Source organism: Poecilia reticulata, linkage group LG1 (genome assembly GCF_000633615.1).
Source record: "Poecilia reticulata strain Guanapo linkage group LG1, Guppy_female_1.0+MT, whole genome shotgun sequence".
In the NCBI taxonomy this organism is placed as follows: Eukaryota; Metazoa; Chordata; class Actinopteri; order Cyprinodontiformes; family Poeciliidae; genus Poecilia; species Poecilia reticulata.
In genome coordinates this window covers 30776651-30799656 of record NC_024331.1, presented here as the reverse complement: position 1 = coordinate 30799656, position 23006 = coordinate 30776651, and the positions used below count along the sequence as shown (strand labels likewise).

Here is a 23006-nt window from a genome sequence, read left to right as displayed (position 1 = left end):
TTGGAGCATTTTATGGGTGAAATCTTATAATTTTTTTAAATGAAAGCAACTAGAAAAAGTATTTCTAATGGCTGTAGATGCGTAGCAACGTGACGTCATGCGCATAAGATCCCGCCCTCGCCGACGATGACCACCGTTAGTTTTGCTTTCAACGCAGCGCAATAAATCTTATATGTATGTAAAAGCAACAGAGATGTTTGTGCTTTTCTACTAATTTCTATGGCAACTAGATAACAATGTCCAAGGGCTTCACATTTTGCATCTCAGGAAAAAGTTTTAATTAAAAAAAAACAGCAAGGAGGTGGGAAGTGGGTAAGTTATGCTAGCTTGACTTTGACAGAGGCTACGGAGATCAGGTAAAAGAATCGTCATTTTGCACATTTGTTTTCGTCCAATTAATCAATAGAATAAGCGATTACTAAAAATAATTATTAGTTTTGCTCTTAATTAGGTTTGTCCATCTTCAACTGCAACGCCTGTCTCTCTTACAGCATAAAGGCTTAAAAAGGAATCAAACAGAAATTGGGCAGGTTTGAGTCCGAACTCGTATTTTTGCCGCTGTGTCTTCAGAGCGATGCGCCTTCCTGCAGCTGCAGTTCAGACATTTTGATTGGCAGGTGGATGCGACCTCAGGGTGTTCAGGTTTCAGGCAGATTCTTGTTTTTTATTCCAGAAAAAAGCAGGTTTGACGTCTGATTTCTGACTGAGAGCCTGAAGATGCATGAAGACGGATGGGGTTGTTGTTGTGTTGCAGCTGGTTTCTGATCATAAACTCGTAGTAAATGAGACGTTTTGACTTTACGACCTTCAGGACCTGAAATGGAAACCAGCTGCTCAGCTTAAAGGTGAAAAACCTCTGATCTGGTTCATAGGCGGGAGGAAGAAACCTCACTCTCATCTTTTGACTGAGGAGAGAATCTGACATGACACATTCAGGTTTCCATGGATACGAAGTGAGACGTTTTCTTCTTCTCCTGTACAGAACGCCGTTTACAAAGGGGAGTACACCGCCACTCACCCGACAGTCCGACTTTTCTGGGAGGTTTTCCACGAATTCCCGCTGGAGAAGAAGAAGCAGTTCTTATGTAAGCATTTAAATTTTTCATTGCTGGAGGATATAAAAACACGACTGTAGACTTTTTGTTTCATCCCAATGTTGATGTTTTTGTACGAATGTGCCTTCTTTTCAGATGAAACACTTTAAAACCTGTTTTAAAATGATCTGACTGTAGATATTTTGGCTATTTTTGCAGTTTAATTTGTCCTGCAGTCGACATAAAGACATTAAAAATCATAACCATTCAGGCAAATTTTTACAGCTGTTGTAAAAGGATTAAACAATAAAAATGTGCTGCAAACACAAAACACCTCAAATGTAATAGAAAAACAAAGCAAAGAATCACAGGAGACAAACGAAAAAAAACAACAAAGCAAATATAAAAATAAAAAAATCTGCAATTACAGAAATGAAACCACAAATATATTTTTTTAATTTTAAAAGTAGGTAAAATGACTCACAGTCTTTAAAGACTAAAGAGAAACACTACAACCACTAAAATCTGATGCTACTCCATTTTTGTTTACATTTTGGAAAGAAGGGAGTCGTGCTCGGTGTCTTCAGAAGTTTTCACGTTGTTTCCTTTAGTGGTTTTTGCTGCAGCGCCCCCACAGGCGAGGAGGGGAACATGTTTTTCAAAAGCTTGGTCTGTTTTACACAATGCAGTGTGAAAGTAAACCGCAGCCATGGAAAATATTAGAAATTTTGCAATTTCTCCAGCTATCCGTTGGGAAAACACCCTAAATATAATTTTTTTGAGTGTTCAATGTACTTTTTTTTGGCAGAAATAACCATCGTAGATCTTAAATAATGTAAAACTGCCTTTTTTTGAGATTTACTTTGTGTTATGAATTTATTCCCTCATCAGAACAAACTAGAAGTGTTGCCTTGATTCTTTCATGGATGTTTGAGAAATCCTTTAATCTCTATGGCAACCATTTAGCTGTGGAAAACGCCTGGGTGGACTTAGCCCCGCCTTAGAGGCACAGCTCCTCCTCAGAGCTTCTGTCTCACAGAGCAGCCCTCCCCTGCCCCTTCAGACTAGCCAGCATGAATTAGCAAACACCTGGTGGAACTGCTGGACTCATTAAAGAGCTCAGAGCGATGCTGGTCAAAACATTATTCAAGGGTTGATAGAGGAGCCATGTTGTAATGACTTCCTGAAGGCGGAGTTTCAGAGAGGTCAGGAGTTTTTAAAGAGACAGAGGCCCAATTCAAGGCGATAAATTATGAAGTCGAATTTCTTTCAAGGGATATTTGATATATAACAACTAAAGGTAACATAGTTACTTTATTTAGCTATAAAATGGCATTAAAACACACAATGCTGCTCCTTCAATAACGTGTTTTGTTGAATTGAAGCGTCGTTCTCCTCTTCCAGTGTTCCTGACGGGAAGCGACCGCATCCCCATCCACGGCATGGAGAGCCTCCGCATCGTCATCCAGTCCACCACGGCGGAGGAGCACTACCTGCCCGTGGCTCACACCTGCTACAACCTGCTGGACATGCCGCGCTACCAGACCAAAGAGACGCTGTGCCGCCGCCTGACTCAGGCCGTGGAGCAGTACGAGGGCTTCAGCCTGGTCTGAGGTGGCGTCGCTCCCCCCACCCCACCCCGGGGGCGTTCACGCACTTTAACGCGAGTATCGGCAGGAGGATGCTGGACGCACTCCATGTCGATTAGTATCTTAAATCTACAAAGGTCTATCTGTGTAAATGATGTTTTTATAACGGTTTTACGGCTGGAAAATGTTTGAAACGATGAGGGTTTGATCAGCCGACGTTGATATTTGGAAATAAGGGATTCAAATAAAGGGATTGCTTCCTGAAATTTGCAAAAAACCCACAAAATCTTACTAAATATTTTTGGTTTAGTTTCTAGTGGAAATGTCTGAAAGACAAAACTAACTTACAAGTAACTTTTCAGCAAGATGTTGGAGCTTGTTTTAAGTCAGTAATTCCTTAATATTGATTGAAAAGTTGTAGATAAATTTACTTTAAGACGACATTTTTTCCATGTTATGAGGCAGGTGTGTCCAAGTTGTGGGTCGTGGGCCATTTCTGGTCCTTGGAATAATTTTGTGTGGCCATAACTGAAGTACAAATCTGGTTCTCACACTTTGTAACTACTTACAGTTTTCTTTTATTTGTTGCTTTTATTTCTTTTTTCTCAGAAACTTGGGCACACTCTTCCATTCCATTATATTTGTATAATCACAGTAAATGTTTTAGAAGAAAATTAAATTTTTTTTATTGCTCGAAGGGGCAAAAACCCAAAACATTTTATAGATTGACAAAACAGAAAATAATTGTCTCAAGTTAAATGACAGTAAACATTAAGGCAAACCTCATATTAGGGTCTGTTTTTATTTAAGTTTTACACATTTAGTTTATTGTTGTGCAAATAAAGGATAAAGAATTTACAATAATGTTAATTTTGCTTTTTTTAATTGGGGAGAAAAAAAGATAATTTTGGCTCCTGAGGACTTTCAATTAGAGATTTTAACCGTCGAGCCAGACATTTTTCATCAATATTAACTTAAAATAAGCTCCTAAAATGTTATCTGTAAGTTAGTTTTGTCTTATTTCATGTGTGTTAAGATATTTGCACTAGAAAGTAGACAAAGAATAATAACATTTTGTGTATTTGCAGAGGGACATCAGAAGAAATGTGATTTTTGTTTTTCAAAGCCGTGTATTTTCTATTCCTTAAATTCTATTTTTCACCTCTAAAGACTCACCTTGAGACACTATATATTTGTTTTTGTTGTTTTAATTTATGAAATAGAGTGTTTTTATATTTTGATGAACATGTGTGTCAACAGGACTTTGAATCAAATGTAAAAAAAAGCCCTGATCTTTGGGAGGGCGACAGTCACGCTGATCCTTTAAAGTCCGAACTGCAGGATTTCCTTCTGGGAAAAGGAAGGAGTCTCTGGCCGCTCATCGCTCATCTGACGCAGTTTAACCCGCCGCATTCAGCGGCGCCGCCGCCGCCGCCGCCTTCTCCTTTACGTGAGGACATGAAGCTGACTGGTTGTCGTCGTCTGTGTGCATGTCGTTGGGTGGAACGGATTCCAGCCGCGACTCGCTGAATGAACTCGATATTTTCGCTCCAGTTTCCAGTCATTCTGAGGATAAAAAAAATTTACTTCATGTTTTAGCTGGAGTGCAAGAATCAAAGCAACTTTTGAAGTATTTCCCAAAAATGTCAGTGGAAAAATAATCAAATCTTAGCATTAGTACATGTAATTATTAGCTGCTGTATTATAGGTTAGCAGCAGCTAATTTGTAATAATTGAATAAATACATATTTTAATGATGTATGCATATTAAATACTTGGCATATATATATATATATATGAATTTGTTCTAGAGCTTGCCCTGATATCCTATTTATTCCTGAAGTCCGACCTCTTGGTGTGCAGTGAGTGGAGTCGTCTTGCATATCTTAATCTCAAATTGATCCGCTCAGCAATAACTTGAATCAGAAAAGTTGTGAGGTGAAAAAGTCTCTGGGTTTTCCTGTGAAGCGCCTGAAGCCGTTCTGCTGCCGCTGCATGTTCGACTCGCCGCCATTTCCTCCGTTCAGGCTGGTTTTCCTACAGACTTTAGTCCTATGCAAAGGTTTGTGCAGCCCTTGACTTTTCTGCACCTTTTCTTGTGCTTACAGAGGATGTGATTTGTCTGAAATCTACAGAAATGCTCTGTTCAAGCCACGGGTTGAAATAAAATATATTGGAAAGGTTTCTGGTGGATGTTTTTCAGTCGATTTTATTTTCCTGAAACAGGTTTTGTCTAAATGCTCATTCAGGTCACAAATTACATTTCTGTCCAAAAAGTTCATAGAAAAACAATGAAGTTTCTCAGCTTGGAAAGTTAACAATTTGATGGAGCAAAACTGTATTTTTGAGATTCAGATCAGAAATTTTTGAGAATTTTAAAATTTATTTCAAAAGTTGAAAATTTTAAATCTAAATTTTTCTGGAAAAAAAAAACTTGGGAATTTGAGTTTTAAAAGTTGAAAATCTTTCACTTTTCAAGCTCAAATTTCGTATAATCTTTCCAAAATTGAAATAATTTTTTGAAACTCCAGGGGGTCTTCCAAGGGTTTTCTAAACCAAAAATAGAAAATTTGGACGACGGCGTCGGACTCATTTCACAGAAAACATTCAGCCTGAGCTCAGCAAACATTTTAGAGATGGTCAGAATATTGAGAAAAAAATCAAGGAAATTTCTGAGTTGGAAAAATAAAAAAAATGCTAGAACAAATCTGTACTTTTGAGATTAGTTTTTCTCTAGCATTTTTTTTAATTTTAAATGTGATTTTTTTGGTTTCTCAATGTTCTGACAATCTCAAAAATGGAGTTTTTTCTAGCAGTTTTTTTTCCACTTTTTAAAACTTTTTTTTAATCTTTAGCCCAAATAGAGTCGCAGTAATCTGGCCATTGTGGACAGAAATAAGGAGCAAATTTCTGCCAAAAAAACTCAGAAACTTTGAGATTAATCTCAGAATCTTTTTTAGAAAAACTTAGAAATGTAAAAATTTTTCAAAAGTTGAATCAATTAATCAAATTTTATTTGTATAGCACATTTCAGCAGCAAGGCATTTCAAAGTGCTTTTATATAATAATAAAAAAAAGCGAATTGAAATTCAAAAATTCTTTTTTTTCCCCGAAAATTTGTTTACTCTTGATTACTTTGTAGGAATTTATTATTCTAGGAAATTAATCTGAGATCTTTTTTTTTTTCTAAGAAAAAAAAATAAAGAAACTTCAGATGCTTAATCTGAAAAATTTGAGTTTCAAAAATTCCCAGTTCAAAACTTTAGATTTTTGAAATCCACATATTTTCTTGATTTTTGTCAAATTTCTGAGATTTAGAAAAAGTAAAAAATTTGTGAGACACTTTTGAGAAAAGTTGAGATTAAAGTCAAATTTTTTAGAGAAAACTGAAATTTCTGAGTTTCCAAAGTCAAAACTCAGAAGTTGAACAGCAGTAAGACCTTTTCCCCCCGTATCTATAATGGTCCTAATACGCCGTCGTCGCTCTCAAGATACTGCTGGAAAACATTTTTTCCTTTCATTTTCCACAATTTTAAACACTTTATTTCAAATGATAAGTAATTTAAAACCTCTGTACAGCACTTTATAGAATGTCATTTCCAAGAAATGTTTTCTGCCTCCTGATCTCTGAAATTTAGAAATCAGTTTTCCATCCATCCATCCATTTTCTTTACACTATTGTCCCTTAATGGGGTCGGGAGGTTCTGCTGCCTCTCCAGCTACGTTCCAGGCGAGAGGCGGGGTCACCTGGACAGGTCGCCAGTCCGTCGCCGGGCAACACAGAGACACACAACCATGCACACACACACTCACACCTAGGGAGAATTTAGACAGACCAATTAACCTGACAGTCATGTTTTTGGACTGTGGGAGGAAACCGGAGTACCTGGAGAAAACCCACCATGCACAGGGAGAACATGGAGACTCCATGCAGAAAGACCGGGGCTGGGAATCGAACCCAGAACCTTCTTGCTGCAAGGCAACAGCTCTACCAACTGCGCCACTGTGCAGCCCAGAAATCAATTTTCTCAACCTTATTTTATGCAAAACAAAAAAAAGCACAAAGGCAACAAATCTCAGTAAAAATATGATTTAATTCATATTATATACAAAACACAATTTTATGTACTAAAATGTACACACTCAGGATTGTTAAGCCTGGCCAGTGTTTACACTAAGTGAAAACAAAATTCACGCAGGTAATCATCCATTTTGGAGAAGGAAAGGAGAAAAGTACTCGCTCACAGAAACGTAAACAAACTTTGTGATCCGTATTTACAGAGAAACAAACGGGCGGCCATGTTCTGGCCACCAAGCGGTGACTTACAGATCAGCTTATCTGGCATAAAGTAAGAAGCATCAACACAAAATCCCACAAAACTCTTGAAGTGGTCACAAAAATGGGCAGTTTTGATTGGATGTGATCAGTGCCTGTGTGGGTCGAAGTGATTAGTGAGCAGGTACTTGATTATTAAACTTCTAAAGAAGCAAAACAAAAAGATAATTTCAGACACAACATGGTGGCCAAAACTGAAATAGCTATTCATTTTGATGAAAACTGATACAAACAGTAACATCTCCCTTAGAAAAATACGCATAAATACACATCTTCATCACGAAATCCTTCAAAAATAACAATTTCACCTCTAATTTCTTCTAATATTACATTTTAACTTTAACAATTTCTACAGTTTAACATAGGAAATGAATTCTCTTAAAACTTTCAAATTGATAGAAATAAATTATCAGTGATTCAGGTTTATTTGTGCGTGTGCCGCTTCGTCTGGACAAAGTTCCTGCTTCAAAGTTGAGGTCTGATGGAGAAGAAACGGGTGGCTTTGTGTTCCCAGAGCAGCGGTTTGTTCCCAGTTTAGTCCAACAGACACAGATGTTTGCTTCACAGGAAACTGAGCACCAGTCTCAATACAGTTTTTAAAAAAACAATCCATATCAACTCAGATGAGTTTAGTCGAGTCTCTTTTACTGATGAGAACTTCCAGCAGTCGCAGTTTGGCTTTCACGTGTTTGTATTCGTGGTATTCGTCTGAAAGCGGGGAGCGGTCTTCCTTCTGGACAGTTCTGTGAAAAAACAAGGCAGAAAAAAATCAGTAAACGAGTCTGGAGAGGCTCCAACATGAAGGAGTACATGCTTAAACATGGCTTCTTCATACCTTCCATTTTGTCTGAAGAATTGGTCCTCAAACTCCTTCAGGTTCTTACGGATCCTTTTCTTTTCCTCTCTTGTCTCTTGAAGTTGCTCCACGAGTTCCTGCCTGCGATCGAGAGGAAAAACAAAACATTTAAATTAGACGACTGACCTAATCCCACAAATAGTTCATTTCTTTATAGTAAACAGTAGGCAGAACAATCCAAGCTTGGACATTTGGCTGAGGAGTAAGTATTAGCCTAATTAGCCATTAACTTTTATAGCTGTTAGCCTAAGTAGTTAGTAGGTAGAGTAGCTTCAGCAGCCATTATCTTTTCATCAGAATAGCTGTGAGCTAAAATAGCCATTAGCTTAAGTAGTTTTTACAGTGGCTAACTAATCTATTGAGTAGCTGAGAGGCTAAGCTCCAAAACTAACTCACATTAGCATGAGTAATTTGAGTAATGTTAGCTTAACTAAGCGTTTCTTTGTGTAGCTGTTAGCTTGAGAGGGGGTTAGCTTAAGCAGCCGTTTAAGTATAGTGACTGTTAATCCAAATAGCAATCAGCCTAATTAGCTAGCTGTGAGTTTTGAAAAGCTTGAGAATCTATTACTCTGAATAGCAGTTAATTTACGCAACTGTTAGCTTGTTCAGCTCTGAAGCTAAACACAATGACTAACTCTTGTTTGAGTAGATGTTAGCTTAACTAACTCTTGCCTTCAATAGCTATTTGCTTGTGTAGCTGTTAGCTTGAGTGACATTAGCCTGAGATACTGGCAGCTGTTAGCCTAAGTAGCCATTTGTTTGAATAGCTATTAACCTCAGCAGCTGTTGGTCCAAATAGCTACCAGCATGATTAGCTAGCTGTGAGTTTTGAAAAGCTTAAGAAACTGTTACATGGAATATTGATTAATTTATGTAACTGTTAGCTTGTTTAGCTCTGAGGCTAACTAACACATGTTAGAATCACCAGTTGTTACATAAATACTACTTAAAATAGCCTGTATACTTAAATAGCTGTAGCTGTTAGCCTAGCAGATAGCCTGTGTAGCCCTTAGTAGTTTGGTTTTAACTTTAATAGCTGTTTATGTGAAGTACTGTTAGCTCGTGTTTTTATTTGCTTCAGTAACTGTTAGTTATTCAGTTTCAAAAAGCCTGATAAGCGCTGAATACTACAGAACACAAGAGGGTGTGTTTTTCTTCTTCATGTACTTACATGGTGGCCGAGTGCAGGTTGGACAGCCCCATGTCTGCTGTGGTTTTGGAGGGTGAAAGTTCGTCCACAGGAGAAATGAAACCGTCCACTTCCTCGTCCATGAAGCTGAAAACGCTGAGCTCAGGCTGAATGCTTTCTGTGAAGTGAGTCTTTGTGTCTCCGTCGTCCTCCGAGCCGTCCTCCTCCTCCTGAAAGAAAATAAAAAACAGGACATGATTAATAAAAAAAGAGCAGCAGAAGACGAGCAGGACAAAGGGTTAAAACCAAACCGGTTTGGGGGGTTTAGTCACAGAGGGTCGTGCAGGGTTAGTACTTAAATCACTGCTTATACCGATTAGTGTTGACAAATGGAAGAGGAGAACATTGGTTTAGTTTCTCATCACCCAACATAAACGTGCATCCACGCGACACGGTGTTTCAAACATCAACAGCTGCTGATTTAATTTAATTTAACAGCTGTACTGATGCTGAGGCAGGAAGCAGGCAGCTGCCCAATCAACAGGCACCAACCAACCAGCTCCATCAGAGGGAAAATGGTTGCAAATAAGAGGGAAACAGCAACAACAGCAGCAGCTCTTCACCTTGATGTCGTCGAAGAAGAGAGCGGTTTCACCCTCGATTATGGGCTGAAGGAGGGGCCCTCTGCGCTTGCTGGAGGGGGAGCCCTGTGGTGACGGTCAAGAAGGGAGGGATTAACCACACCAGGAGCATTTACAGCACGGCGGAGGAGACGCAGCCCGCCGCCTGCACGTCTTTTTAATTAAACGCCACGGCGTGGAATTAACATGCATGGAAACAGTGTGAATACGCAATAAAGGCACTCATTTTATGTGATGGAGTGTTAGGGTCACAGTAGGTAGAAAACACATTTTAAATGAATGGTCAATGTCTGCCAAAAAACAATCTTTAATTTTGAGATTAAGCTCAGAAATTTCTGAAATTCAAAAGTTTACTTTTATTTTGGGGAAAAAAAACAGACATTTTAGATTAATCTCAGAAATTTTCTAGAAAAAGAAACATCGAAATTTCAGAATGTCAAAAGTCAAAAATGTTAGAATTTTGATACTCAAATTTCTACGTTTTTTTCCTCAAATTCTTGATATTTTTTCTGGCAAATTTTTGACTTTTCACATTTTTTTTCTAGAAATTTTTTTAGATTTTTTTTTAGTGACAATTTACTCCTTCTAATCTAAAACAATAGTGTAATTTTGGTTATCCACTTTGTTAAAATAAATCTTATTGAAATTTACAGTCAAAATATTTTATATTGATCAAAAATGTTAAAACTTTTGAAACTCAGAAATTTTCTCTTTTTTAAAAAAAATCCAGATGTTTTAGCAAATTTTAGACTTTTGAAAATCAGAAATTTCAATGTTTTTTTTTTTTTTTTAATTTTCAGACTTTTTTCACTGAAATTTACTCCTAATAATTTTGTCTCATTCAGAGTAATCCATCCTCTCCTTGCTGTGACGTTCCTGTTCCTGCGAAGGATCCCGTCTCTGATCCTTTGATCTGCTAAGTCTGGACTTAAAGTCTTGAGAGGGCAACAACACGTCCGTGGCGTGACCGCCGCGTGTTCGCGCTGCAAGGCGCCGTCCGGGATTAAGCGCCTGCGGACGTGCCGAACGTGCGGCGCGAGGGAATTAGGTTGCGGTACTCACGATGACGGGGATGGTGGAGGCTCTGCAGAGGATCTGCTTCACCAGCCGGTATCTGTCGTACAGCGGCTTCATGATTTGCCTCTCGCTCTTGGTGACCTGGAGCAAGAAAAGCATTTACTGTTTAGTAAATCGCAGCAAAAAAACAACATGGAGGCCATTTGCACTGTTGTAGCTCAAATAATATCATTTTAAAAATCCAAATCAACAATCAGTGATTCTGTTCACTTTGTCAATAGAAGGAAACCTGAAAGCTTTGAAATGATCACTTTGTGTTTAATCTAACATTTTTCAGTAGATTTTAATTTAAAAGTTGCACTTTAGTTTTGATTTATGATTTATTTATGATTTTTTCTCATTTTAACGTTTTTATTCACAGCAGCTGTAAGGGAATAAAGCCTGATTTATTCTGATTATTACCAGAAAAGCTCATTATTTTCTGTCTTCCAGCCGTCACACGGTGATAAAGCTGCAAACCCACGAACTGGCCAGGCTGCAGAAAGAGCTAAAAGGTATAAAAAAAGCCCTATTTTCTCTGACTTTTTCTTTAATACCAGGTCCGATTTTAAAATGTTATCCTTCTTTCTTTTCTTAAAAAAAAAACTACAACCGACAGAAAGAGGAGACGGATCTTTTTGAAACTGAACTCTGACCTGTCTGCAGAATCATGTTCTTCTCCACTGTATAATTTTTTCTGCTTTTCACGCGTTTAAAACTCAAAAACCTGGTAAATCTCGTGGACATTTGGAGGCGCAGCTGACCCAGACTCACCGGTCGGCCGTGGATGCTCTCATAATGGAGCAGCGCTTTCTGCAGGGCGACCTTCTCCGCTCCGATCTGATCCCGCGTCATATCCTGCAGCAGGGGAAGAGGAGGGACGTCAACGTTTGCTGCAGGGTGGACCTCTGGATCTTTGTGTGCAGCAGGTGTTTTTTACCTTGATGTCCTCGGGCCGGTTCACCTCCTGCCTCTTCTCCTGCAGCTTCTTCTGGACCGACTCCAGCGTGCTCTCCACCGGCGGCTTGGGCGCCTTCTCCTGCTGCGGCTTCTTGTCCAGCTGGGAGCCGAAGCTTTTGGGCAGCGTGTTGCTGCGCTGGCGGGTCACCGGCGGCAGGTCTTCCTCCGACTTCATCAGCTTCCGCTCTGCAGAAACACGTCCAGGTAAATATGCGATTCGCTTTTTTCACTTCCGCTACAGAAAAACAGCTGATTTGACTTAAATGTTTATTTTTTTTAAACATGGACATAAATGTGCTGAATTGTTTTTCCCTTTTAAAAACTGAAATGCTTCCAGTTTGTTTATGATTTTTGGTCTCGATTGAAGAAAGCTGAAAGAACATTCTGTCTATTCTCAGAAATAAAAACAGGATCTCGATCAGTTTTAGTTTGAAAACTCTTCCCGTTTTTATCCAAATGTTAATACGGTGATAAAAAGCACCAAGTTTTACTTGTCAGTGGTAATATTTACCGTGAAAGTGGAAGGAAACCTTTGTGCCGTCTTGTTTGACAAACATATTTTACAATTTATTTTTATTTTTACTGTGGATTCAGGTCAACTCTACGAGAAAATACCAGAGTCAGACATATATGTTTTTTACCTTTCACAAAAATGTCATAATGTTACAAGTAATATGAGAATAAAAACGAGAATAAAGTCGTAATATTAAGTAATATCAAAAGAATGAAGAAGTAATTTAATGATGACTCCAACACAAAAATAACACAAAATTAATTGATGACTTTAATATGTTCTTCTGGAAAAATTTTGTCTTTATTTTTGCTAATATTATGATTATATTCATGTAATTAAATAAATATTCCTGCTGCCTGGCTCCATCGTACACTTTTTGAAAATAGTTTCTGCCGTTTGTAATTTTTTTTAAGAAAAGAAAAAACGATAAAATTTGAAAATTGGACCTGGTATTAAAGAAAAAGTCAGAGAAAAAAGTTTTTTTTATACCTTTTAGCTCTTTCCGTAGCCTGGCCAGTTCGTTGAGCCACCTCAGCACTTCTGGGTTTGCAGCTTTGTCACCGTGTGACGGCTGGAAGACAGAAAATAATGAGCTTTTCTGGTAATAATCAGAACAAACCAGGCTTTATTCCCCAACAGCTGCTGTGAATACCCTGTATTTCCTGTCGTCTTCGAACTTCTCCTCGAATCTCTGGATCTTCTTCTTGAGAACGTGAATCCTCTTGGTGAGCTGGGCGGAGGTCAGCTCCTCTCGCTCGTCGTCGCAGGAGCCGAGGGATGAACTCCGCCTGCGACTGAAGAGGCAAAACAAAACGTTTAACCTTTTCTCCTCTTTGCCCCACATGCAGACGGAAAGGAAGAAACGTGAAGAAAACGGGCGCACCTGATGAAGGAGTGAGCGTTTGGCGGCGAAGGCGGCACTTCGGTGTCGTCCAGGTACTGCTGGCAGTGACCGTAGGCGTAGAACCGGGGCGACACCATGGGGTCGCTGTCCTCCTCCAGCAGCTGGCGGATCAGGCGGCCGCCGGCGTGCGGGGACAGCCGGGCTTCCTCGCGGTCCATGCTCTCCCTCTGCAGCGGGCACGCCAGGATCGGCTCTGAGGAGAAACGACCACAGACCGTCGGGTCAAAACGTGCAGCGCGAAGACATCGAGCTGGAGGTGCAGACAAAACACGCAGGATTCGATTTAATCTGCACGCAGAGGCAATAAAGCCTGAATTTATGCCGTTTAATTTGTTTCAAAATCATAGCGGTAATTTTAAAAAGGTAGAAAATGAATAATTTGGTACTTTCACATAAAAAAATTAAAAGAATGCACCTTTAATATGCTTAGTTTGACTTTTAAAACCAACAATTTCAATCACAAAATGCTGAAAAATGATCAGCCTCCATTGGTGACCAGCTATGCTAACACACATCATGCAGTTTTTACAAATTACTAAATTGTTGGCAAGACTTCAAATTTCTCAGAGTTGCATTTGTTGCTGCAAAGCAATTTTCCTCTAAAGTAAGAAGAATTAGTTACACTTTTCAAAATAATAGTAGAATTTTGACCTACATTCCAGATTTAAACATAAAACAAAAAGTTAATTTGAATCGAAATTCTGATCTTTTCAGAGGGAGTAAAATTCCTCCGACCACGGCAGTAAAGAACATTTTCCTCTGGGGTTTGATGTTGTTGTGAAAGTGTGGGTAAACCACACCCACCCTGCCCTCCGCAGTCCCCCCGGCTACTGCCGCCGCCGCCTCTCTGGTAATAATTATGTCTGCAGAGGAACACCCCTGATGATGCCCGAGCTATTAATAAAAGAGCAGATCTCTGCGGGATAATGTCAGGCCGCGGTCCCCGCTGGGAGCCTTTGTGAGGAGCTTGTGTTTATCCAGTTTCCACAGACAAAAACTTGCATCTGTTCAGGCGTGTGTGCATGAGAAAAAGACAAGACACACAAGCTGGGGAAAATCTCAGGCTGTTTGGGAAATGCTAGCGCTGAAACTGCAGAGACTCGGCAGGAAGGACGGAGCGCGGACGGTTTCCATGTTTTTCTACTCTGGGGGAACATTTGGGCCAAGCTGGATGAGAGTTAGCTCAGATTCCAGCTCCAGAACCCTGCAGGTTTTTGTCCTTTATGGAGTCCCGTAGGGGATTTAAGGGGACTGTTTTCTTTTGCGTTAGCTTGCAAAGGTTTTGCATTCCCAAGCAATAAGTTTGGTGATCCACTGCAATTTCAGTAGGTAGTTGATGCGGCTTCTGTTACAATACAAAGTTAATTTTATGGTGTTTCCATGAAATCTTGTTTGTGAAATAGCATCACAAACTTATGTGCCAAACAGGTCAAACATGATTTTTCATTCCTTCGCTAAAATGCAAACATGACAGAAACTAGGAAGGAGGAAAGAAAAGCTATTTGGACTATTTTTGAGATATTAATGGTTAATAAAGGGCCGTTTCCATGCGCAGACATGAACATGCAGTTACAGCAGGGATGTTCAACCAGTTCTCTGCATCAAACAGGTTGAGGAATTCACATTTTGTATTTCCATTTTGGTTTCTACTGCTTCTAAAAACAACCCAAGCGCTTAAAAAACCCATCCAGCTGTTGTTTGGTAATAGGTTTATAGTTTCAGGAATCTGGAAAACGAGTCGTTTCAAAAACCTCAAAGTCACAAGATGTTATAGTAATAAAAGTAGAAATGTTAAAGGACAGATTAACCTGAAAATTTCAAAAATTATTTTCTCACAAATGTTCAACTTTTTTTAGATTATTCTCAGAAATGTTCTAGAAAAAAAACAAAATCGAAAAGTCGAAAATGTTAAATTTTTGGAAATTTCTGAGATTAATCTCAAATTTTGTGTGTTTTTTTTTGTTTGTTTGGGGAAAAGTACTTCTTTTTAAAATTGTTTTATCTCCACAGCGTCGCTCAGCTCGACCCTGCGGCGCGTCAGAAGGTTTTTAAACGGCATCACATCCATGTTTTTCCTTCCAGCGAGGCTCCGGTCAGCCCGCCGCTGAGGCTCCATGGCATTTTAAATTAATCCTTTAAATCAACTGCACCCTGATGGCTGTGGATTAACTAGATTAATGAAACAAAACACCGGCCTGTGCGCCGCTGCGCCCGGATACTCGGCGGTTATGTTCCGGAGCGCTCAAGCATGTCGCCATGCAGAAGGAAAAGGTCAAGACAGGCAGCTGCTCCTCTCTCCTTTTTAATTACTTTGACATATTAGCCGCTCCGATGCGGACAGGACTTACCGTCGCAACGAGCAGCGTGGAAAACGCTTTTGAAATCGAGGAAGCAGGAGTTAGGAAAGGGGGAATCTACAGGAACAGAGACAGAAAGCAGAAGGTGAAGGAGTGAAAGTGAACGTAACTGTGTCACTTCCTGCCAGCAGCGAATATCAGGTCACAGCGGACCGCAGCGGGTGGGGGCAAAGGTCGCAGACCCGCGTCCACAGGCCCGTTTCTGCAGAATAATACGGCTTTATTGTCCGATTATACGCGACGTAAATCCCTCTTTAGGCCCTCAGTGCTGGAGAGTAACTGGAGTCAATCAGTGCGTCTGTGGAAATGAAATATTCTGTGTTCAGCACAAAATGTACCAACAGAACCGAGCCGGACCTGGAAGATACATGGACCGGTTCCTCCAGGGGAGCCGACTGGATAGAAGGAATGAAAGAATGAAAGAATGAAGGGAGGGAAGAAAGGATATAAGAAAAACAGCAAGAGAGGAGGGAAGCAACAAAGTATAAAAGGAGGGAAAGAAAGACCAGATAAAGAGGAAAAGGATGAAGGACGTAACGCAGGATGGAAGAAAAAATGTCAAAAAGATGAGAAAACTGAATGAAGGAAAGACAAACGTGAAAACTTGGAAGACAGAAGGAAGGATATAAAGAAGAAAGAAAAGAGGACAACTAAAAGGGAAGGAAGGAAAGACAAATGAAGGACAAGAGGAAAGACGGTAGGAGGCAAGGAAGAGGAGAATTTTCTACCCTTCTTTTTCCTTTCTGATTTCCAGTTCTTTAAGTGATGCGCCCTGCCCCCACATGTTGCTGCCCGCTGCTCAGACGAGTGCTTCTCTCACTTACAGCAAAGACAAATTTAGCTTTCTGCAAATATTCTGACCTCACTTGAATCTTTTGGGACGAAATAATGTCGAATAAAAATGGCGGTCATCTTATACTAACATCACAACTGAATGTTTTCCTATGACTCTGGAGAGAAACCACATCCGTCCTCCATGTGTGCAGGGAAAGAGGAGGGCTGGCTGCATGGCAACAACAACCTCTCTCTCCTTTTCTCTCCTCCTCAGAGCGCCAGTATTTTTCCCAAATGCAAACTTTGACCACTAGGGGGCTCCACGGGCACGAGGCACGCATGCTGAAGCTGACACGTTTTATTCTGCCGCACAGTTTTCATCACATCAAACAGGAAACTGCGCCGGTTTGGAGCAAAACCGGAACAAAAGAACGGTTTCAGGACAGCGTGTTCTCTGATGTGTTCTCTGCACGTTTGTTTACTTCCTTCTGCGCAAATGCGCTGCACTGTGATAAAAAAAAAAAAAAAACTGGAAAGTTTGGGTGTGCTGCAGGTTTCTCCCATCTAAACAATCTACGTCAGAGGACCAGACAAACTGAGTTGTTTCCTTTTCTTTTTGCACAGAAAGGGAACAGAGAAACGAGAAATTCAAGATCAGTCGGAGGAAATAATGAAGAGGAAGAGGAGGAGGAAGAGGAGGAGGTGTGTGAGTGATGCAAGGCTTTACCAGGCCTGTCACAAGAGGCAATAACTCATTTCATCGCAAATTAAAACAAAACCAATCATTTCCGTTTGCATTATTTATCGCTTTTAAATTTTCTCTTTCTTTCTACCAAAAACTGGATAATGAAAGTTGGCCCCTTTTTTTTAGGGCAATTTTGTTTACAGAGACTTAAAAAAACAATTGTTGTTTCTGTTGTTTTTGTTTGTTTATTTTGGATATTTAAAATATCCCCCAATTCCAGAGTTAAATATTCATTAGAATTTCAACTTTATTCATCTTTGAGAATGCGTTGTTGTGTTATTATACGATGTTACCACTAAATTACTAGGAAAATGTCTCAAAACAACAATATTATCATTTTTATTGCAATAATTATTCTCCAGCAAAAATCTGATAGTGGAATGACTACGGGACACTGCTCCTCTCTGATGCCTTCACTCATATTATTTACCAACACACGAGTACAAAATATCAAATAATCGACTATTCTTCTAAATGCAAATCAATTCTGACTATTTCAATATTCAATATTATCAATCGATTCTGGTTGGAAATTACAGCTGCAGGTTGTTTGCGTCACAACTAGCTAAAAAAAACTAACAAAAAAATGTTATATTAAAGTGTTTAAACCAAATTTAGCTGCAGAATCCTGCAGGAAAGGCGACGAACCGAACCAGGTGACTGGAGACTTTAAGAGGATTTTTCTTGTGATTAATTCAGCAGCGGAGGCGCAGTTGCAGCAGAAGGTCCAAATCCAAATGGAGGTCATTAATTAAAGCGTGTTTACATTCTGAAGCTGTGTGTGAGTGAAGAATGAAGCGTGCAGCCCTCACCTCCCCAGCTGCTGTCCTCGGTCAGAGCTGTCAGGTCCAGCCGCGGAACGTCCTCTCGGTCCGGTTCCGAGCCGCGCACCTCCCCGCCTCCGATCCTCCCCGCGTCACAGGCGACGGGCGACTCCTGGATCTTCATCCTTAACGTCTGAACAACCATGAGAGTAAAAGCAAAGCGTCCTCAATCCAACAACAACAACAACCTGCAGGCTGGCGGAGGGGGGAGACTCTTTAAGTTGAGCCTGGACTCGATCAGCCCCGCCCTTCAGAGAGGGGCGGGTCCTCGAATCTGATTGGCTGTGGGGGGGAAACATGAAAACGTACGCCCGCTGGAGCGTTCCTAGCTCTGATTGGACAGCACTCCCTTAGCCCCGCCTCTTATTTGACTCGTTATCTCCTTCTACGCCACGGTTTTCCTTTGCTCTCACAGGTATGGCAAGCCGAGGTGAAATATAATCCACTTCAACGGAGAAAGCTCATGTTAGATTACCTTTAGAAAATAACATTTCAGGAGGTATTAGACACGCTTTATTTTATTATAATAATGTTGTATTCTACTCAAATGTTTTAATGGCTGTAAGCTGAAAATCATCATTAGCAGAAATTAAGGCTTGAAAACAGTTTTTAAAGTGAAATGCCATGGAGGCTAAACAGTAATTTTATAATATTTAAGTTTATTTTGATTCTGAAGCAAAAAACATCTATCTATCTATCTATCTATCTATCTATCTATCTATCTATCTATCTATCTATCTATCTATCTATCTTTCTATCTATCTATCTATCTATCTTTGAGAATAAATAATTCTAACTTTCTTCACACAATCTAATGTTTTTTTATTGATTGATTTATTGAAATAAATGAACGCTTCAAAATTATTCTAAATTATTGATTAGGTTCTAGAAGTTTCTACGCCCTAGTAGACAAAGGGATGCAGTTTTTGTTTACGTCTGAAAAGGGCGCGCTTTAATTGTATGACACAACAGGTTGCCATATAGGTGGAAGCTGTGGGCTTGTTTGTTTCTGCAGAGAGGGGCGGAGGGACGCTGGGGAGAAAGATGGAGGAGGGGCGAGAGAAGAGGACACGAAAAGGCACAGAGAATGTGATCTGTTACACGTAGGCTGACTGGATGATTTCTGTTTTCCCTCCATAACGCAGCTACGTGAAAACGCTCGCCTCAAAGAAGGAGATTTACATGAAAACCTCCTCCCTGCATCTGCATGCCTCTCTTAGTTTCTCCACATTTGCAGCAGAATGCTTTGGAATCTGGAATCTTATTTTAGATTTTCTTCAAATCTCAATTTGCTTATTGAAAACAATAATAAAGTGACGAAGAAACAATATAGTTTTAGTGTAAAATCCTGCACAGTGGCGCAGTTGGTAGAGCTGTTGCCTTGCAGCAAGAAGGTTCTGGGTTTGATTCCCGGCCCCGGGTCTTTCTGCATGGAGTTTGCATGTTCTCCCTGTGCATGGTGGGTTTTCTCCGGGTACTCCGGTTTCCTCCTACAGTCCAAAAACATGACTGTCAGGTTAATTGGTCTGTCTAAATTGCCCCTAGGTGTGAGAGTGTGTGTGCATAGTTGTTTGTCTTGTGTGTCTCTGTGTTGCCCTGCGACAGACTGGCGACCTGTCCAGGGTGACCCCGCCTCTCGCCCGAAATGTTAGCTGGAGATGGGCACCAGCAACCCTCCCGACCCCACTGAGGGACAAGGGTGTCAAGAAAATGGATGGATGGATGGATGGATGTAAAATCCCTTGTGGTTACAGCAAAGCAGGTCAAAACAAACCAAACAGATTGGTTTACAGTACATTGTTTTGGTATTGTTACCCAAATGTTCTGACCCATTATGCCAGAGCAGAACGATTAGCATCAGTAGTAGCTGCGGTTCGGGGCACAGGGCCAGAACCAGGCACTTATCACGTCTCCTCAGCTGTTGCATGGGAAATAACTGCGATGTGAATCAGACAGCACACAAAGTGGAACTGCAGGCCTTGTGTGAACGTGCAGACTGGGGCAGATTAACTGTACACATTTCCCCCACGTGGCGTCACGGCCGAGATTCAGGAACCCTCCTTCCTCCTGCACAGTACAAACTGAACTCGCTCTGTCTGTCAGCATCGCCTTATCAAAAGACACACTCAGGTAATTTGAATAAACACTGCTCATCCTGTTCCAGTTCACCTGCTGGGAAAAAACAGCACTGTGGCTTTTGTACAGGTGGTTATTTTAACACCTATCAAACCTCAAATTACAGCCAGGAATAAAAAATCCCTGAGTCAAAAGTCCTGAGGGGCCAAAATTCGCTTTTTCTCCCCAGTTTAAAACACAAAAATAATATTACTGTGAATTCTTTATCTGCATTACAATAAATAAACAATTAATATTTTAATTGGGAAACGACATGAAAACCTTTATAAAAAATATTTTAACAAATTTGTTGAAACTTTCATCGTTTCATGACAGTATGGAGTGATTTATTCATAATCTGTGAATAAAAAAACGAGCTCCTCTGCTCTTCTTCTCCCGGTGTGACTAGAAACAACATGGAGTTTTGTTTTGCTGCTGTCTTGTAAATTATTCTTGATGTTTCACAGCTTGTTGCTGTTAGACTGTGGCGATTGTTTTTGCGTTTCATTGTGGTGTTTCATTGTGGCTTTGTGCTGCTTTTTGCATTTTGTCGGGTCACTGAAGTTCACTTCACGTTATTTTATTAAAAGTAAATTTGGTTCGTGAGAAAAATGAATTGTATTTTCATGTATAATTTCTCTCTGCCTCGTTTCTTTAGTTTAATCTTCAGCAGAAACTTTTCTACTATCGTCACGAATTAAAAACCAAACCTGAAACGTGGAAGGCTTTGAATCTCAGTCACTTTCAGAGCCGTTTCAGAACCTCGGATGTTTTGCTTTGATGAAACCTGTTTTATTAAAACACAATCTCACATAAATCAAAGGACATCTTTGGTAAAGTTGTTCTTTTCCTCTGCCTGATCAAAACAGACCATAACGACCAACAGCCTGGTTAAATATTAGAGATGCTCCTTAGACAACAGCAGGTTGTTGCATTTTAAAAAGAGACTGCGGCAGTCAGTTGAGTAAATTTGTTTCATCTGTTAGCATCTTTTGATGAATTTAAGGTTTTATTAGGAGAATTTGTGATACAATTAAATAGATCCCACCACTTTTTGACTGAGTCTAAGATCAGATTCCTTGAACCTGATCATGTTTGATCAACGGAGCATTGATCTGTTATCGACTTGGCTGATGGGTTGGTGGTGTGCCACAAACGTTACATGTTCAGGTCATACTGTTGTTTTTGAAATGGTTAATTCTTCAGTTTTTAACGCTGTTGTTTTCTGGAGAAGCAGCTTTCAGCTTCTATGTGCCACAAATCTGGAACAAACTTCCAGAAAACTGCAAAACAGCTGAAACACTGAGTTCCTTTAAATCTAGACTGAAAACTGTTTCTTCTGAAACCTAATTATGAACATTAATCAATAATCTAATGATGTTCACTGTGTGCTCTATGACTTTGTATTTCTGTGTTTTTATGATGAAAAGCACTTTGAAATGCTTTGTTGCTGAAATTTGCTATACAAATCAAATTTGATTGATTGATTCTGTTTACAGTGTTGTTACTTTTTTGTTTTATTTTTTAATGTCAGATGCTCTCTAAAGAGTTTCTCCCCAGCAGACGCATGACATCAGTCATTTCTTTATTTTGAGCTTGTTTATGTCCAAACAGGATGTAGCATGAAGTGAGATTAATGTTTAAAAGTTCATCTGTGAGTTTTTCAGTGGAGATGGATAATTATTCCTTCATACGCAGAAACTACAACTTGCCAAGTTGCGGTTTGTTTGTTGAGTTTCAAAGCCCACGAAAGGTTTCCTTATTCTTCTCATTATTTCGCAGATATGAAAGCAAGAATGAAATTCGATTAAATGTAAATCAAGCAGGCAGAATAAACAGCATTTTCAGTTCACATTGATGAATTCAAACAGGGAGCAAAACAATTTGCCTTTAGAAACATGCTTCAAGGAAAAATAACTATAAAATGTTTTAAAGTAACATAATATCCACCAAGGGCTGCACAGTGGTGCAGTTGGTAGAGCTGTTGCCTTGCAGCAAGAAGGTTCTGAGTTCGATTCCCGGCCCCGGTCTTTCTGCATGGAGTTTGCATGTTCTCCCTGTGCATGGTGGGTTTTCTCCAGGTACTCCGGTTTCCTCCCACAGTCCAAAAACATGACTGTCAGGTTAATTGGCCTCTTCAAATTGCCCCTAGGTGTGAGAGTGTGTGTGTGTGCATGGTTGTGTGTCCTGTGTGTCTCTGTGTTGCCCTGCGACAGACTGGCGACCTGTCCAGGTGACCCCGCCTCTCGCCCGGAACGTTAGCTGGAGAGGCAGCAGCACCTCCCGACCCCACTGAGGGACAAGGGTGTAAGAAAATGGATAGATGGACGGATGGATAATATCCACCAATATTATAAGAGTAATAATCAACGTGTTACATTATTTTTAGATGTGTAGAAGGAAATTGGTGATTTTCTGTTTCAAATTTTAAAAAATTAGATCATAATCTACAGTTTTCTATGTAATATTTGTGTAAATGTCTTGATGAAGTAAAAAAAAACTACAGTTTTTACTTTAGTTTTTTGGGTTTCAGTCCCAAACTAAACAGCAAAAGCAACCAGTTGATTTTTATGATAATATTTGCAATAGTTGCACTGTTTTTAAGAGAAGTAACTGTTTTTTAAAATATTTTTCCTGTAATTTTACTGCTTACATGCTTCTCTCATTTCTCCTGTCAGACACTTTGTGTTTTTTTCTCATTTCTAACGTTGCATTTTACTCCCTGCCTTCATCTTTTTCACACTTATTGGGTTTTATATTCCACGAATTCAATGGTCGGATGCATTTTAAATCAGATTATCACATAATGTCCTTACACACAATCATTAACGCCTTTTATGGCCAGAAAATCTCACTAGTGAGCCGTTTTTCTGTCCTTACAGAAACAAATGACTCATTAAGCAGATAAAAGCTGTCGACTGACGGCTCACTTTTACTTGATTACGTTGTCCTGTTTGCTGGAGCCGACGGACGAATCAATCCGCTGATAATAAATAGTAGAAGAAGAAGAGCTGCTGCGAGGGATCAGCGACGTAAACACAAACCGGCCCGATGTGCGCTCTGGAGAGAGCCGCCGTGGATTAACTCCAGCGCAGATGTTGCAGCTCGCATCATCCTGATATAATTTAGATATGCACACACACACACGCACACACACACACACACACACACA

The 23006-nt window shown here is 39.9% G+C and overlaps 2 protein-coding genes across 10 annotated transcripts in view; one reads left to right on the top strand and one right to left on the bottom strand.

The window, feature by feature from the left end:
* Positions 1-3653, top strand: part of herc3 (HECT and RLD domain containing E3 ubiquitin protein ligase 3) — a 35348-nt gene extending 31695 nt beyond the window's left edge. For all 3 annotated transcript variants that reach the window (XM_017307117.1, XM_008419798.2, XM_017307115.1), the window contains exons 24-25: positions 983-1085; positions 2439-3653. In XM_017307117.1, the coding sequence (XP_017162606.1) occupies positions 983-1085; positions 2439-2647 (312 nt within the window). In that variant the 3' untranslated portion in view covers positions 2648-3653. The remainder of the gene's footprint in view (positions 1-982; positions 1086-2438) is intronic.
* A 3044-nt stretch (positions 3654-6697) lies between these two features.
* fam13a (family with sequence similarity 13 member A) overlaps positions 6698-23006 on the bottom strand; it is a 67600-nt gene continuing 51291 nt past the window's right edge. For 4 of the 7 annotated variants that reach the window (XM_008419812.2, XM_017305319.1, XM_017305315.1 and 1 more), the window contains 12 exons: positions 17708-17852; positions 15368-15433; positions 12999-13212; positions 12768-12909; positions 12605-12686; positions 11582-11787; positions 11416-11499; positions 10648-10743; positions 9568-9651; positions 8987-9174; positions 7795-7896; positions 6698-7702 (listed from right to left, as the gene is read on the bottom strand). In XM_008419812.2, the coding sequence (XP_008418034.1) occupies positions 7579-7702; positions 7795-7896; positions 8987-9174; positions 9568-9651; positions 10648-10743; positions 11416-11499; positions 11582-11787; positions 12605-12686; positions 12768-12909; positions 12999-13212; positions 15368-15433; positions 17708-17852 (1533 nt within the window). In that variant the 3' untranslated portion in view covers positions 6698-7578. The remainder of the gene's footprint in view (positions 7703-7794; positions 7897-8986; positions 9175-9567; positions 9652-10647; positions 10744-11415; positions 11500-11581; positions 11788-12604; positions 12687-12767; positions 12910-12998; positions 13213-15367; positions 15434-17707; positions 17853-23006) is intronic. The other 3 variants (XM_017305326.1, XM_017305322.1, XM_017305327.1) reach the window with 3 other exon arrangements.